Genomic DNA, 18,402 nt, shown 5'->3' with positions numbered 1-18,402 from the left:
TAGAATAAGAAATGCAATTTTTAATGTAATTGATTCAATGACACTTGGAAGTAGTCTGGATGAGCGGAGGTCTGCAGTTTACATGACAGATCAGACAGAGATCTAACTGTGCCTGATTAAAACACAAAGCCAAGTTCAACTTAAAATGATTTGGGAAAAAAAAAAGAAGTTACAACCTCAAGAAATAATGGTCATTTGCTCGTCTTGAAGAGCCGTAAAGGGGGTGGGTAGTTGGTTGCACTTTCAATTCATTTTGGCAAACATTTTCTCTAAGCAGTTTTCAAACAGCTATTTCCCATTCCTTAGCCCATATTCGTTAGAAATTGTTTCAATATTTTCCCAAATTACAAAATGGTAATGAACTCCAGCCATCTTCAGTAATATATTGAGGTACTCCAAGGACATTAATCACAAATGCGGTCACTTAATTTCCTATCAGAGACAGAAAGCACTGAACAGCTGATGTCATCAAGTGTGGGTGTTATGTGGTGGCAGCAGGGGGCGCTACTCTAGCATGTGCTCTAGACATCAACTGTCTGCAACCAGATAACATGATTAACCATGTATCTTGCTCTAGCAGAGGAGTCATCCAAGTGGCAAGACCTACAGCTCGGCTTCAGTTGCCAACAGACAGAGATCGAGCAGATAGTTAAAAAACACTTAGCATCTTCCTGATGACAGTCAACAAAGCCTTAAAATGGAAAAGCCTGATAAAAATGTGAAAAAAAGAAAAATTGAAAGTGGTTTTGAATGTCCAAACCCATTTTTAACAAGGGTCATTACCTACGTATGCAGCCCAGACAGGAATAATAATCAACTAAGGAAAAAAATTAAAGGAAAAAAAAAAAGAAGAGAATTGATGGTAGGCAGATAAAGACAAAAAAAAAGAGAGGGATCTATTGAAAGGATCAAAAGGAGGTCTGTTGATGAAGACATAACTGATGAGGGGCTGGCCTTGTATTTACAGTCAGTTCCAGGTAATGAAACTCAGAGAAGGCCAAAGTGATTTTTTGGTGGGGGTACAGTCAGGGGTAGACAGGCAGGAAGTGGTTGTTATTCATCAAAAGATCCCTGCTATTCAACCCTGAAGGGATCTGGAGGCTCCAATGAAACAGCACTCGTTATTCAAAAAGGGAAGAGAGGAGAGGAGGGTAACAAACACAAAAAAAAGCAACAAACTTGTCCAAATATTATCAGAAAGGTGCAAAGGTGAACTTGACCAGGAACAAGCAGTAAGCAAAGTGGGGCATTTCGTCATTGTTTTTTTTTTGTTTTTTTAAATAAACAGTTCTCTTTATTTATCATTGAGAAAAAGAAAAAAATAAGAATTTCACATCCATGATTGAGTTAAAAATCACTGGGTTTCAGAGACCAATACCCCCTTTGTCTGACCCCTGTAGTCGGTCTACACGTGTTGAATCCTGGTATCAGTGGTTGAGAGATTGTGTGCATGTGTATAAATGTGTTACAGTACAGACAGGCTGGTCCTCCCTCTGACAACAGGATAAAAGGTTTGTGTTCAGCATTAATACACACGACAGCCTGGACATACATAGCAGTGGCTCCACCCATACTTATGCTCCCGTCTCCACATTTTGTCCACCCCATCCCATTTGACTTTTTCTACTTCAAAAACACATCCTTTGTGCCTGGGTGTGCATTCTCACTGCTGCCTTTGAGACCAGACATCTCCCTAAGAGGACTAAGGGGGGAGACACATTTTAGGGGGGGGGTTAAAGGGAGGCAGGACGAGCACAAAGAATTTTACAAACCTCGCACACATACATACGGAAACACACGCATACAGCGTCACCCTCATACATCACAAGATATTAATTACAAAAAATGAAAGAAAAACTAAAAGAAAAAGAAGAAAACAGGAAAAGAAGGGAGGTGGCTAAAACCCTGGGTATAAGTTTTGCTTATGTTGCTGTTTGGTGATGTGGGCGAGAGATGGAGAGATGGGCGGGAGGTAGAGAAAGAGGAGGAGGGAAAGAAAGGAAATGTCGGGGGGGGGGGGAGGGGACATCCAGCGGGTGTTATTTCTTGGCTTTTGCACCCTTGGCTGAATTTCGTGGCGGGGTCACTGGGCGGCCTGAGCCCATACCTCCTCCTCCACCGTAACTATACAGCTTCTTATCCGCAGGTTTGAGAATCTGCAAACCAGACACACAGACAGATCTTTCAAACACACAAAAGGTATGCAACCACATCATCTTCAACCAGACAGAAATATACTAGGCTATAGGACTTAAGAGAGTTAAGTTCTAAATTAGAGAGCCTCAACCAACACATTTAGGCTCAAATTGTAAATGAATGAAGGCACTCTCCTTTAAACATGGCATAGCTCCTTTAAGAGTACAGAACAGTAGCACTGAACTGGAATAATAATCAACAGATGGCAGCCAATCATGTAAAAGTATGTTTGCATGGTGTTGAGCTCACCTGGAAGGAGCACATGAGTGTCTCATCCACACTCATCATGGCTCCAGCATTGTCAAACTCTCCACAATAGTTGGGCGCCGAGAAAAGAGTGACAAGCTGTCTCTTGGCAAAGAACTCATAGCCGTCTTCTACCACCTGAGAGAGAGAGAGAGAGAGAGAGAGAGAGAGACACAAAGATTAGGAATGAGAATTCAGCAGTGTTCTGTGCACTACAAAAAAAAGACTTACACGTGCCACAAATTGAAGTGTGGTATATCTCCAGTATACCACAATTCATTGCAAGGTCAACAGACTGAAGACATTCGGAAGATTACATGTCATTCACCATTTAATGTTACTTTTTATTATATTTTCTATAGGCTTAATTTGTGTACAGTAGGAACACAAGAAAAGGAAAACAAGAAAACAATCTTGTTGAGTGAGTTATGAAATGAAAGCCACATTAAACTTTTGAAGAACATGGCAAATATGGTCTGCAGTTTAGCTAAATATCACAATATTATTCTTTTTACCAAAGTAAGTCGTTTAGCTGTGCCACGTTAGCATTACTAGGTTGCAAAGCTACCAAAATAGAATGTTTTGGAATGTAGTGTCAGAAATCTGCCGTTGTTTTGACATACGATTCCCCACATAGTGAACTCAGACTTTTCTACACAGGCCACAGTGAGTAAGTGGATATTCTGAATACAACTATAGTTCAACCAACTGAATTGGAAGACCATTGCTCACGCCTGTTTGACTCCTTCCGTGTCCAAAACGTAATACTTTGCCAGGACCTCAACGATTAGGAGCACAAAAAGATCTCTAATACCTATAATTTAAACGGTCACGAAATGGCCACTACAGAATAAAACTAGTCATTAATGCCCCCATTGGTTAACCAACTTCCTATTCCATGTTTGACAGAACAAATCGTTGGCAATAAGAATGCCCCCTTCACATCTCTTCCAGCCCCAGTGCTGACCTGATGCGCCCTGCATATAAGGTCCATGTCGTGTTTGTGCAGGAACTTGGCCACCACGTCTGCACCAAACGTGAAGGAGACGCCACGGTCATTCTCTCCCCAGCCCAACACATCCTTGTCGGGGTCGGCCCACAGCAGATCGCACAGAAGACCCTGGTCGGGCACGTCTGTGGGACGCATCACACGACGAATCTGCTCCATAGACTGCAGGTCAGGAGAGAGTCCTGCAGATAGGGGAACACACAAACACACTCAGGAGTTAGATCACACACCACCACACACTCAGGGCACAACTTTTAACTGGGCACAAAACGCTCAAGACCACACCACAGACACAATGTAAGCCGAAACACATGCAATGGAACGGTCCACATGCAGAGCATAGTTTGACTGCTTCGCACAAACCCACTGATTTTGCGATGTAACTTAAACGCACTTACCGCCATGGCAACAGAAGATCTTCTCGTCTACAATGGCAGCAACAGGTAAACAGTTGAAGCAGTCTGTGAAGGTCTTCCAAAGTTTGATATTATACCGCCTCTTGCCTACAGGAGCAAAGCACACAAACAGCAGCATTAGATGAACAGCTCAGTGCATACGAGACTAAACCAAATCTGTTGTGTGGATTTCCTGCACACTGTAGCAGACATACTTCGAGAGGGGGGGGGGGGGGCGGTCTGTTCTATGTGCACACAGCATGGTGGCCATTTTGTGGTCAAACAGGAAGTTGGAGTGTGTGTCTTTAAAATGTCTACATGTCTGCTCTGTTATTGAGACCTTTCACCACACGTTAAATGCACTTGAAATAAAAAGGTGCTGGCTCAACACCTTGTTACCTCATACGACACAGAGGCCACATACACAAGCGGGCACCAATATGTGGCCATCAATAGGATTAGGCCCTGATTCTGTGGGCCGATGTGTGTGTGTGTTTTGAGTACATGTGCCTGCATGTTCCTGGCATAAATAGGATTAGGCCTGCATTGTCGTTTCCATAAAAGAGTTTGTTTTGCATGTGGGTTTGCTGTAGAGCTTCCTCTCCATCCACTCACCAATCAATATTTGGTGCGTTTTAGTCAGTAGGAGATTTAACCTTCAGATCTGAGCCTATGACTTAGTTATGGTTTTATAGCCACAAGACTTTTACAAGTTGTGCTTTATGTCTAAAAAGAGCTTTACATGAATTAGTAAACACCGTTTGTTCACGCTCTGTGCATGACATGACTACATGCGTACGTGCATTTCCTGAAGAAAGACAATATATCAGCTTTGCTTCGTTCATTGTGTCAAGCTAAACTGTGGAGGCTGGGGGGGGCACAAGAGCACAGATATCCAATTAGCAAAATATCCAAATCCAAAATTATCCGCCCGCCAAAGGCTCAAACATATCTAAATAAGCTTCATCTTTGAGATCTGATGCATTCTATTCTGTCACACAACTCAATCCTGTTGCAGAAAATGATCTTTGGGTGTGTTTGTTGCGTGTTTGAGAGTAAAAGAGTGTGTGGCAACAGGCATGGGCTACTCACACTCGTCGTAGAAGCCATAGATGCGGTTGATGGAGGCGCACTCGTGGTTGCCGCGCAGCAGGAAGAAGTTCTCGGGGTATTTCACCTTGTAGGCCAGCAGCAGACATATGGTCTCCAAGGACTGCTTGCCTCTGTCCACGTAGTCGCCCAGGAACAGGTAGTTGCTCTCGGGAGGAAAGCCACCGTACTCAAAGAGCCGCAGCAGGTCGTAGTACTGGCCGTGTACATCACCTGCACACACACACACACACACACACACACACACACACACACACACACACACACACACACACACACACACACACACACACACACACACACACACACACACACCATGAAATGTCTTCAAAACACATGCAAGCTGAGGGACGGTGGGGGTGGGGGTGGGGTGGGGGTGGGGGTGGGGTTCAAATCTAACATCCAAAAAGTGAAGCCAGCTAAAAGGAGGTGACCTAGTTAAGCTGACACTGAGGGTGTACACACTGGCTGTGGAGTGGCGCAGGTACACACACACACACACACACACACACACACACACACACACACACACACACACACACACACACACACAAATATTCAGAGGCTAATGACCAATGTCCACTTTTACAATGGATCTTACAAATGAATAACATGCAGAAGGGGCTTAGGAGCTGTTGGACCTAGCTAGTGATCAACGGACATGAGGACAAATAGTACTTTCATAGGTGTGGCTCTTGATAAGGGTTCTATGACAACCGATAGTGGTCTACAGGACAGATGCTGCCACAGCAACAATTGCCATGGCACCAGCAGATACTCTTATCAGCCTATGACAAGCCCTATGACCTCGGCTTGGGAAGATTCACTGCTGTGCACACACACTATTCAGGCACACAGACACCAAAAACAAACAAACAAACAAAAACAACAAAAAACGAAACAGGCCCCCACAGGTGCTGCTTATGGCGCTCATGCAGCCAATAGGACTCACCGCAGATCTTGAGTGGCGCCTCGAGCTCCAGCAGGATTGGCTGGCTGAGGAAGATTTCCCGGGACTTGAGGCAGAGGCCACGGATCTCGTTCTCTGTCAGCTGCACATTCTTGCCTGGCCGAGAGCCCTTCACTGGAGAGACAGACGAGGAGGATTTAGAGAGATCAGACAAAGGCCCCCCCTCCACACACACACACACACACACACACAAATATATAGAGAATACTGAACCAACACATCACAAACATCAATTAATGACAAAAATGTTTCAAAATCTCAAAGTATGTTAGCCAAAAAGAATGGCAGTGCATCAAAATGGACTTCGCCTGAGTAGCACTTCAAAGCAGGTCTCAGGGCTAAATCCCATTTACAGACACAAAGGAACACTGAGGCCTCAGTGAAAGGACAATTATGAGGGTACACTTTGATCTGTGTGTGTGCGTACGTGTGTGTGTGTGTGTGTGTGTCTTCATCTGTCTGTTTGCAGGATATGCATCTCCCTCAGTAGAGACCATATATTACACAAAACAAGACCCTGTGCCAAACATGGGGCCAGACACACCCACATGCCACACATTGAGGCATGAACACACACACACACACACACACACACACACACACACACACACGCTGCACCAAGAGCACGTGAGACGCAAAGCCTGAGTGGTGATGTAACTACAACAGAGCCACTGCAATGAGGCAGACGGAACGAGCGAGCGAGCGAATGAGGGAGAGAGAAAAGAGGGCAAGTTTTTCATGAAATGACAGAAGAGGGCTGAGAGGGGGAACACAGCTGATAATGGGTGTGTACCAGCGAGCAAGCGAGTGTGTACCAGGGACAGTGAGCGAGCGAGCGAGCGAGCAAGTGAGATGGAGAGAGTAAGGCCACAATGTGGAGCTGCTGAGCCACAGTCAAGAGAAGAGAGAGAGAGATTTTAAAATGGCTAATGACCTAGAGGAGGCTGAAGGGTAAGACTTGAGAAGGAGAGAGATGGAGGTCAGAGAGAAAGGGAGGGAGAGAGAGAGCATGCGACAGAAATGCAAGGCATGTGCAAGCAACTAAAGAGAAAAAACCCTCGCCCTTTGCTTGTTGGCAACACTGCAGTAGAGCGTTGGCTGGCTTGTACAGCGGAAGCTTAATAGAAGCGACCGCCACAAGATGGATGTTAAAAACCTAAATGAATGTATGATTTCCTGCCGTGTGCACTCAGCCTCCATCACAAGAATAATATAGGTCAGGCACACACACACTCCCCCGAGTCCCTGTGATACTCTGAGATTAGCAACAGGCTAATATACGGAATGGCATGTTGCATATACGCAATGAGGACACCAGATGAGAACATGTCTCCTCCGCACTCAATCTGGCCATTTTCTTGGATCGTATTTCAGCAATGTGACTCAAATCATGTTTCTCCTTCCTTGGTGGACACGTTCAGCCAACACAGAACAACCATATTCATCATGCAGAAAAACTGTTTACTTTCTTGTTTACATTCCATTCTGTTATTTCCTATAAATGGGACAGAGTGTAAAATGCCATTGGTCTGATGACCTCATTAATTACTTTCCAAGTGGGCAGGGCCTATTGTCGATTTTCAGACACTTCAAAGACCTACTATTGGATTTTCCAGTCATAAGGCGGCTTCAATAGTTTATGAACAGTGAATTAAAATGCACATATCCAGAACATTTTCAAACGCTGTTCCACTGGTTCTTGGTCAGTGGCACATTCCACTACCCTCCCCATCCCCTGATCTCAGCCAACAAGGGCAAGGCATGTTAGCCTACATCACGCAATCGATTCCCTTCAGCATCTACATGCTGCATCAAAGATGAACAACAAACAACAAAGACTTCATCTGGTCAAGGTCAACGCTTTCATTGAATTATGTCCACCAATCCCATGTGTCACAAGTATAGGCTAATCATTTTGCATATCACGGCTTAAAACATGTTGGCCCTCAAACCTTTGCTCTGGACACACATTGCAGGGATATGGTGACTTGTGCAGTATTACAAGTGGCCTTGGCCCGCTCTCTGCTGTCCTTCCAGTCCTACCTGGCCGGATTATTCATAGCAGACACACACAGTCAGGGAATCACATTAGAGCACACTTGTTTCCTGTGCCACTCTGCGGTGTGCGTGAGTGTGTGTGTGTGTGTGTGTGTGGTCCAGGTACTCTGTTCCCTCAAAACACTGGTATCAACAGCAATCCTCAAACATGGCCTATTCAACTGTACTCCCTGCCCTGGGCCAAAACAGGACACAGAGCAGCAGGGTGGAGGGGAGAGTCACGCTGCCACACAACAGACTGAAAACAGATGAGGGTTGGAGTCTATGGGCGTAGCAGAGTAAAAACATGCAGCGCAGAGAAAAGGGGAAATAGGGGAGAGAGAGAGGAAGAGAGAGGGACAGAGGGGAGCTTGCGTGGCACTGACGTGCGTTGTGGGTCAATGACAAGTCGGTGCAGAATCTGAGCAGAAATATCCCACGCAGCTGCTCTCTTTTTAGAGAACTGCCTGCATTTCATACATATCTCATCAGCATGACAAATTATTACGGTTTGGACCATTTCATAGTGTTCCCTGTTTCTTCGTGGTTGAAAAAGAAAAAGTGAATTTGCATAAGCTTCTGGTTTTGTGTCTGTACTTACTGTGCACTGTGAAACACAAGGTACCATGACAGCACTCAGCAATGTAACAAAAACAACCTTTAAGCCTGAACGCTTTTTTTATTACCAAATCGTCTACAAAATGGACTACCCTACCAGAACAAACTGCACACTTAATCTTTTTAAAAACACACCAGTCAGAGGCACCTCTGACGGACCCAAACACCACTCGTAACACCAGGACATGAGAACAGATCAACACTACAATATGCAAGACTGTCTGAATGTTAACACCACAACCACCAGTCTCAACATCTACACCAGCTCTGAGATGGCGTTTGGGTTAACTTTGTTGGTTTGAGGACATGGGGAGTGACCTGAACAGGTCTGTGTTCTTGGGGCCCGGCGAGCGAGTGTGCAGGAGGCCCCTGGTCGGCGGAAGCCCTTGAGCTGAGCGTGGGGGAAAGTGAGTATTAATAGGACTGCGTTGCTTGTCACTTTAAACCAGGATTAAAGCCGACTAAAGCCCTGACAGCGCTTACTCTAAACTTAGCCACTGGGGCCAATAAGCAACAGTGAGCTTAGTAGAGAGGGAGGGTGGTGAGAGAGTTGTACTCAAAAGATTTCCTGAGAAAACACACAAACAAACAGTGAAGGGCTAGACGATCAAAAAAAGGTTGCACTTGACATGCCATGAAAGGGTCTTTTTCTCAACAAATCGCACGCACCTCACACACGAGTAGCAACCCCAACTGAAACATCCGATTCCCTGTTGGTCAGGGTGCTGAGGGTAATCCTTAATGATGTGTCACACTGTGACCCCTCTTAATTGGTTTTCCTTGCCCTTCAGACAGTGGTCACAAGGCTAACCATGTGTGCCACTCCCTGCCTGCTTTGTCAGGTACTAAGCCAGTGATGTCACATGCGTAAACACAGGGGTAATCGCGCCAAGGCCCGATCACCACAAACCTGCACCTCACCAGCAGAGCTGTCTGCAGATTGTTGGTGGTGTGTGTGTGTGTGTGTGTGTGTGTTTTGAGTCACACAAGGACTAGTCTAATGTTCAAATAATCAAAGCAGATGAATGCACAGGGTTAACTGCAATGTATGAATTTGTCACCTTGAGGTAGCTGCTTTTCTGGAGCTGGAACTGGTTTCTGACGCTTTGACAAACTACTTGCAGTTTACTGTGTGGTTTACTAGGCCTTTCTTGAGTGCTAGTAACTACGCTGAAGCATTCTTGCAGAACAGAAACAAAACAACTGCAAGGATTGTGTCCAGATTTTTGCCTGCTAAAAATAAGACTTCAGGCAACAAGAACCAACTGTCACTTTCAGACTTTAGATTTAACAGCTACAATATTTTCTGGAACATTTTTAAAATGCAGGGTAAAAGAGGCTTCTGGCACAACATTTTTTTTTGTGGGACTAATATCTGATGGAAAAATCCTTTGAGAATTAGCCCCGCATTAGCATTACGTTACAAGGGAAGATGAACAACAACTACCCAGGAACACCCAGACCCAGCTCATGATTATCATGCTCAAGGCTTGCAGAGGCTTAGTGATGTAATAGCTCTGCCTAAACCCTATCCTGTGGGCACTCGCATATGGACTGTGTAGTACAGGCTTCAGTTGAGTAGCCATGCAACACTCACATATGGACTGTGTAGTACAGGCTTCAGTTGAGTAGCCATGCAACACTCACATATGGACTGTGTAGTACAGGCTTCAGTTGAGTAGCCATGCAACACTCCAGCCATGTCTAAAGCCTTCACAAAGGCCCAGTGTCTTCATCAAAGACTCAGGACACCAGATCATTTTGAGAAGCAACCATAGCAAGGACCTACATTCGGTTGCCCCGCTTATGTTCCTGTTTGCATTGGTGCATAGCTTGGAGTGCTTCTTAGGAATCAAAGCTTTCATTTATATTATCAGACTGCCATGCAGCACTTGCCAGCCAGGAAGCGTAAATGAGCGGCGGTATAAATCCATTTGTTTGGTCTGGCGTTGGATGCGCCTGCAGCTGGCCTGGATGCTGGGTGAGAAGTGGATCACTCCTGAAGCGCTTTAAACCCAAAGGGCCCCATCATCTGGTGTGTACTTTCTTCAGAAGAGGGACAAAGTCACAGTGGCAAAGCTACACGCCGAATCCACCTTCAATGCCTTAAGCCTGGTTTATGCCTCATCAGAACTGATCCCCCAACGACACGGACTAGTCAGTGAGAATGATCTGCCTCTCTCATCAGAACTGATCCCCCAACGACACAGACTAGTCAGTGAGAATGATCTGCCTCTGAGAGTTCAACCAAGAAGAAACCTGAGAAACGCAAGGAGGCAGAAGGGTTGGAACGATGACAACAAAAATACCCCTCCCTCTCTCTCTCAAAGAAAAAAAAACAAAAAGCATAACACAAGGGGCCTGCATGCACATTAAAATCACATATGCATGAGGTCTATTGTGATTTGCGGGCCGCAATTTCGGATCAGATACGATTTAAAGAGTGCCGTTACTCGGCACGTCATACTGATCAGAAACTAAAGAAAACACTTTTCATAATATGCATTTTCCAATGGAAGCACCAATCCATAAAAAAAAACAGAACTCAGATATTTCCCTCACCGACTGCTGAGAAACTAGCGGTGTCTTTAAATGGATACAAACCAACTTCACTTCCTTCGGTTCATTTCTGCTAGGGGTTTGTATTAGCCTGTAGTTGATCAATCTACATCGGAGACACTATATTTATGACAGATGGCACCTTCAGAGGAACCTTGGCACGTGCTCCGAGACGCACTGAAAAACAAAGGACAGGAGTGGAAAAAAAAAGGTCGCCATGATTACATAAGGGGATATAAATACCATCATTATTAAGCCTGTTTATTTTGTCCCACATGGGATGGGACACTTCATGGCCCTTGTCTGGGTTTGCCGTGCCATACAAAGTGTTTTTGCAGAGCAGCCAAAGGCAAATAAACACAACACACATTGGCAGAGGATGGCAGCTTAATGAACGCAACAACTAGAGAGACTGTTCAATCTCAAAACAGGCAGCCTTCTCCAAGTGCATGCATGTGTAATTTCCGTTTAGACAGTTAACTGGAATTGTTACGTCATGTCAGTTGTTTGTGAGTGTTGCGAGAGGGTGCTGGTGCAGCACTCCCCACCCAATACTTCAGAACATCGGCACCTAAACTCACCACAGTTCACAATTTTAGGAGACGTGTAAAATGGCAGCAGGTGGTTTGCCTGTAAACCGAAAGCCTTCAGTCAGTCATCCATTCACTTCAATATCATCCCAGTTAACAACGATAGTAGAAGACAGAGGTTGTGGAATTTTGAAGTTCTTAAAATGTCAGTGACCACCACCAGAATTACACGACAAAATGAACATGGTACGTTTGACTATAATTTCTAGCTGTGTATTACATTCATTATTATTACATTAGTTAACAATCTACAGAAGACTAGCTTCCTGAGCTGGGAGCCCGTTTAATATAAATAAGGGATACAATATAATGTACCTCTTGTTGACGATACATAAACTAGCTTGCATCACTTTTGTTTCTAGCCTGGGAAATTGGCTGATGAAATTGGGTCATGGTCTTAACATCCACCATACTCAAGCTCATGTGTTTTAAGGCTTCAGACAACAATGTTATTGGTTTGTGCAGAAATGCTTATTCGTATAGAACCGTATCAAATAACAACCACATTAATTCCCTTGCCCGTCAGGCCCAGACCCCAACAGCCGCTAATCCATCTGAACGACCAGGGACAGAACCCTGCATGTGAAACTGTATACAAAACATTCACACTGACAACAGCAGCAACCATCCAAGTCAAACTGCAGAGGTTAAAAAAGTGTGTGTGTGTGTGGGGGGGGGGGGGGGGGGGGAGAGCGAGAGGGGGAACTATCTGACACAGACACCTGTTGAGACAACACAATGGTTCCAGGTCTGATTTTTATCTCTCGGCCCTCTCTTGCCTTCAGCTCTGGGTTTTTAAATAGCTCAATTGCAGTAGGTGCAGAGGAACCATGACGACAGGTTGTCACACTAGCTAGGGGAATTTAAGGGAAACACTTACCATTAATCTTTCATAGCTGCACTTCTCAATAAGTAGGGCCATCCAGTTAGGTAAAGGCCCCTTTAGTTTCTTCTTCATGGCAATTAAGCCAAAACTAGAAAGCCACTTAACACATTAAATTCTAACCAACAAGGGCATACATAGCCTTTGGGAAAGCCACAAACATAGCCTCTCCAACCACAGAATGAATGGCATGCAGTTTTCCGGGAGAGGGCTAGAAAGGGCATCAAACCGCTCCTGAGCGCTCGTCTTACGCAACACACACTTGTCATGCGGATCAAACATCATTACCTGCTTGCTCTGTTTCTACCGGGCTGTCTGGCCCACAGACACAGATTTGCATTCCACATTGCCTGTTCGAAGACTGCCTTTGGAAAAGAAACCATGGAAACCGTCACCAGGCCATGGCATGCTAAAGTAGGGCTCAACCATTTGGGAAAATAATGTAATTGCGATTTTTTTTTACCAAAATATTGCGATTGCGATTTAATATGCGATTTTTTTTTTTTATCCTCTTTTTTCCCCAACTAAACGTAATGAATTATTTAAATATGACCAACACAATATTAGATACATTTAGTGTAAAATACTCTTTCCCATATTTTACATTTTTATTTAACTGCTCATTACAGAAACAAGAACAACAAATCGGTGGCTTTGCCACTGTGCATTTAAGTAATTAAAAAAAGTCATTTTAAGTATAAACACTAGGCATGCACTTTTGAAATACTGTGTGCAAAATGTACCATCTATTTTTTTTTTTTTTTTTAGACCACGATTTTTAATCGCGAACGTTGCGGTTAGAAAATCACGTTCTACCATATCGCGATTAAATCGCAAATGCAATTAATCGTTCAGCCCTATGCTAAAGTGCAATAGGAAAAAAAAAAAGAAAAAAAACAGTGATGAGGCAATGTCCAAGGAAGAGGGTGCAGTCAAATGCTTGAGGCAGAACAAGCTGCTTCTTATCACTCTGAACTACCTGCACACCCCCGAGTTAGCTTACAGCATACAGCAGTCAAACAGACCAACAGCCATAGCCAGTTGGCCTAGGCATGTATCAGAAGTCTACCATCAGGGCATGCTACAGGGATTGAACACACATTATGAACCGGGTGTTTATGGCCAAACCCAGTGCTTAAATCTCATGTCCAGGACATGACAAAACTGCTCTGCGTGGTCTTAAACCCTATTTTATACAAACACAGGACCACATACCAGACCTCTGGAACAGTTTGTTGTGACATATATCAAATAGAATGGGACATTGTATTTGATGCAGATTGTAATGAATTAGTTATTGTCTTGTTCCAAGCCATCCCATCAGTCATCTGCCTCCTCCTGCATGGCCTAAATTTAAATTTAGCACAACCCTGAACCCAAAAGCACTGCTCAGCGAACAGGCCCATTCCTCTAACTTCTTTGCAGAGGGAGATTCTCTGTCAGGCATCGTGCAACCTCTTTTCTTTTCTGCCAGCAACAGGCCCAAGCGGTTTTGGTAATCCAATCAACTGGTCCCTAATATTAGGCTAAACATTTCACATTAACACAAACAATGATGAGGTGTTTTAGAGTTAAGGATTATAATCTTGAGACTCTCAATGCAAAAGAGTTTGTCTGTTCAAAGTTTTGGACAGCCAATTCACAAGATGCATTTTCATTTGAAGTCCAACAGTGACAACATGGTTGCCATTACTGACACAACTTCTTAACCGATCTTGTTACAGGTAACATGGACAGTCGTGCAAACCTGAGCAAGCGATCGAAAATCGGTCGCAGCATAAGTCAAACTCTTTGGGTTTGAGGAGTTTGACTAATGAAGTCACTTTAGTATTCCACTGCGGTGATCTAGTGACTCACTAATATCATTCTCTATTACAAAAACCCCATGGGATCCAATGACATTTATCTGAAACTGTGTAACTACGATATTATTATGATACTGCTCACTTCTGTAAATGGAAAGGGAAGCTGTGATCCCAATTAGTGTGCAACTAGTGAACACCACCTCTGAAAATACATCTCAGTTGGGTCAGGCATGCCTGAAGTTCGGCCCCGACATCCAATGTGGCCCCCAGAAAAGTACATTGTATAAATGGCCCATGGGCTTGCTCATAAAACGCATATGGGTTTGCACTAAAGTCTGCAATACAATACTCTTCACCTGATGGTGGCAGCACGGCGGTCAGTCGATAGTGTACGAAACACTGTTAGCTAGCTAGACAGCCTCAATATTTGAACGCGGGTTTTCATTAGTTTTATCAAGACGTTAGACACTTACAGATTCAAAATATCAGTGATCAGAAGCAACTTCAACTTCCTTGATCAGTGCCATCCAGGGCAAAATAGAGAACACCACAAATGTATTTTGGGAGACACGGGCACAGGTGGGCAAGGTAGATATCGCCCAGCCTTCCTCAGTTGGCAGTAAACGGTGTAGTGCAAGGTGATTGATATCAATAACCCTCAATAACTTCCTCTTTTGATCAAATCCGCAACTGGCATGTTTGGCACCACAAACATGCCAGTTAAGCAGTTTTGATCAAGAGGAGGTTATTGAGGTTGTTGGGAGGCATAACCGTCGCATCTCATTCCATTTCTGCCAAAACAGGCTGTTATATAAATATCCTTACCACTTGCTTAAAGTGATATCAAATCACCTTGCACTACACTGTTTACTGAAAAAGGGACAACTGGCAGGGTAAGTGCCATTATTTTCTCATCTACAAAATTAACAGTTATATAATAATAACTGTTATAATAACTACGGACTAATAAGTAGTAGGAGAGTTGGCGAGTTCCTTCAAAACCTGTATTCTGCATGTTCCTTTAACAGCTAAATGGTATTCCGAGTTTTCTCTCTGATTACACTAAAAAGTCGCAGAGGTCAAAAAGAGATGTGGAGGTGTTTGGGATACTTGTGATTTACATCTATGCTATAGCAAAGGAGGTGGATTTTGTGTATTGTTCTGAGCACGGTGCGTTTGGATGTGCCATTCGATTTTTCAGTTACAAAAATGGGATTTTTACATTGCACAGTGTCTATTTCTCGGAAACTTTAAAAAGATCTAAGCAAAAAACCATAAATGAAAACGAGTCCGTCGAGGCAACTGTGTGACCATGGAGTAACGGAGTCGTAGAAATATATTTCGGCCTTGAGGCTTCCCAAGAAGCTACAACCTCTGTAACAAAACGAGAATGAGTGAAAGCTGATCGTAGCAGAAGATTGTAATAAAAAAATTCCAATTTATTCTATATCCCAGGAGTATTGTACACTTGCAAAAAATGTACGGCTATCTACTTCACATTCCGAAAACCAAACCATTGATTTATAAGCCCTGCAAATTCACGAAGTTGATATCCAACAACATTTTCACTTGAGAAAAATCTGATGGTGTTATGTGGATTGAGAGATTTTAATGGTAGAGCCAACAAAAACACAATATGATAAGACCCCACTCCTAGATACACATAGAACAGCACCTAACACTAACCGAAACCTTTGCATTAATACCATAACACGATCCTAACCTGTGTTCGCGGTTTTAATGGTAGTTAACCCAAAAAAAAAAAAAAAAACAGGAAAGGATCCCATACCAAGATACAAATAGGAGGGCATCTAGCATGAACAGAAACCCTTGCATTAATACCATAACAGTATCCCAAAATGTGTTGCATACAAACACACATGGATTATTAAGTCACTGTGTCTAAGTCATCTTCCTTGACAGAAACCAAATATTAACAAAGAGACACAAGAGCCAAATCTAATCTAAATAGATGTAGATCGAATTATTGGCACCGTGTATTCATTAACCTAAAGATACTACTGCAAGTATTTTAAAATGTCAGTAAATGCTTCAATCTTGAACATTAGAAGGATGAGACTAGTTGTAATCTTCACTTAAGTCTCGAGTTCTGACCTGTTACTAAACTGGATTTCCCATATACATCTTTGATTAGAGAGCTAGAAGTTCGATACTTTAATAGCTAGTGCCATCAGGGTACATTTACCCTTAGTCTGATTGCCAAGAGGGCATCTGTTCGCTTGACTTGGCTTGAAAAGTAATGTAGGCACTAAAATGATGGTATCAAAAGACATTGGCAAAATTCAAGTCAAGGAGGGTAGTTGTTAGCTAGGTGTTTTAAGTCAAAACAAGAGGTCTGTTGTTCCTACTCCACAAGTTAACATCTTGTCACCTGATGCCACACAAGGTGACTTTGCTAACGCAATGTTAGCTAGCGAGCTCCAAAACTCTTAGCCATATTACCCAACTAACCCAACTAGCAAGCCTGTTGTATAGTTAAGGGGCTTACTGTTCGCGTTGCATCAGAAACAGCAGCGAACGTTAGTTTCCGTGCTATCATCTACCTAGTCTTTGCCAGTTACGCTAGCTAGCTAGCTAATACATTTAGCTAGCTTGCTGAGACGTGGGAGTTGGTCAGTATAATCAGTAACCAAATTATTTATCGTCAAAAGATTAACCATATGTATGCGTTAGGTTACTGAGTTGTTTTACATATGGTCTTATTTAAACTTAATGTTAGCTAGCTCTCTGATTGATAGGGTTAAGCTAGACATGCTAGGCTAGCTAGCTATCTACCCTAAGCTAAGTGCATTTATCCTGGTAGCCATCTAGCTAGCATCCTCCCGAAAGAAAACTAGTGTTACCCGAAAAACAAATGATTCATATTTTGTTAAATTGTGGCATGTACAACTAATAACAAACAATACTACTCATTACATTTTCTATTCTAAAACCCATTTAAGTGCAATGAAAGAAAGAGCATTCAAGCTACTTCATTCCTCACCTTCCAGAAGACGCTGTATTATGGAGTCGATGTTTAATTTGTCCGGCTCCGCCATTTTAATTAATTTTTGAAGATTTTTTCAGGCAGTCAGGCTTTTCGCTTGGTAGAATTTCGCAGGTTAGTCAAAAGTAGCTAAGGCCCCAACCCACAGCGGGCGAAAGATACAAAAGGATATTTTCGTTTAAGTCTAGTTTGCTGGCTTTATTTCCTTTGTCGTTTGGTTATTATGCTAGCTGCCTTGCTGTCGGTCTGTTCGCAGCTAGCACGCCAAAATAGCTTGATGGCTAGCAGTTAGCTACCCGTATAATCGATATACACCCTATAATATATATCTTCATAAAATACAAAAATATATATATATGTTCAACAAATATTTTCCATTCGACTGATTTCTTCCGTTTTTATGGACCAGAGACCTGTCCCCTAAAGTTCCTATCCTTTTCTTCTCTTTCAGGTCTCCCTTCCCCTTTCCCCTTCGGAACTTTAAAAAGGCCGTATTACTCAGAGATAGCTAAAGGGGGAAGGTACATTCTACGTTCTCTAGCTTTTCTGCACAATGATTGGGTTTCACAAATATTTCAAATCGAGGTAGCAGATTGTCATTGGTCCAATTTCACGTCTCTATCGCGTTGAAGTCCCACCCCAAAGCTGTGTGTAAAGTGACGTAATAGATTTGAAAGGGGATGAGGCGATTCGAGGTAATCAAAAAATACTGCGGTAGCTTTTATCGAAGCATTGCACTCTCTTTGAGAACATTGATTATGCCACTAGTCCATAACTGAGGTTACTTTTCGTTTTATGTTATGTTATTTTATGAAAAGTTGTAGGTCCATTGAATCCCCGGCACACATAACTAGCTCAGATCAGTGTCATCAACAGGATACAGACACAACTCCAAACTAGCATGCCAACAGACAATGGCTACAGAAAGTTTAAAAAAAATAGGAAGAGTCCCCCTATCTGAACGTAAATAGTGCTCC

The 18,402-nt window shown here is 43.3% G+C and overlaps 1 protein-coding gene across 1 annotated transcript; it reads right to left on the bottom strand.

Moving 5' to 3' along the window:
- On the bottom strand, window positions 1-17,944 carry ppp1caa (protein phosphatase 1, catalytic subunit, alpha isozyme a). Its single transcript, XM_031587532.2, has 7 exons — window positions 17,423-17,944; window positions 5,909-6,040; window positions 4,939-5,169; window positions 3,850-3,954; window positions 3,410-3,633; window positions 2,446-2,580; window positions 1-2,156 (listed from the first exon to the last, which is right to left on the bottom strand). Exons 1-7 carry the CDS (start codon window positions 17,475-17,477, stop codon window positions 2,040-2,042), a joined length of 999 nt encoding a protein of 332 aa, XP_031443392.1. The 5' UTR covers window positions 17,478-17,944; the 3' UTR covers window positions 1-2,039.
- Window positions 17,945-18,402: the final 458 nt, after the last annotated feature.

Source organism: Clupea harengus, chromosome 1 (assembly GCF_900700415.2).
Source record: "Clupea harengus chromosome 1, Ch_v2.0.2, whole genome shotgun sequence".
NCBI classification, from domain to species: Eukaryota; Metazoa; Chordata; class Actinopteri; order Clupeiformes; family Clupeidae; genus Clupea; species Clupea harengus.
Note: the sequence above shows the minus strand (reverse complement) of the source record. Positions and strands in the feature narration are given on the sequence as shown.

Excerpts from the sequence above, each read along its gene's own strand:
- ppp1caa (XM_031587532.2), bottom strand. The coding sequence starts at position 17,477 with ATGGCGGAGCCGGACAAATTAAACATCGACTCCATAATACAGCGTCTT. Across the intron at positions 6,041-17,422 it reads AATACAGCGTCTTCTGGAAG|TGAAGGGCTCTCGGCCAGGC; the intron begins GTGAGGAATGAA and ends CTGTCTCTCCAG. Across the intron at positions 2,157-2,445 it reads CACTCATGTGCTCCTTCCAG|ATTCTCAAACCTGCGGATAA; the intron begins GTGAGCTCAACA and ends TCTGGTTTGCAG.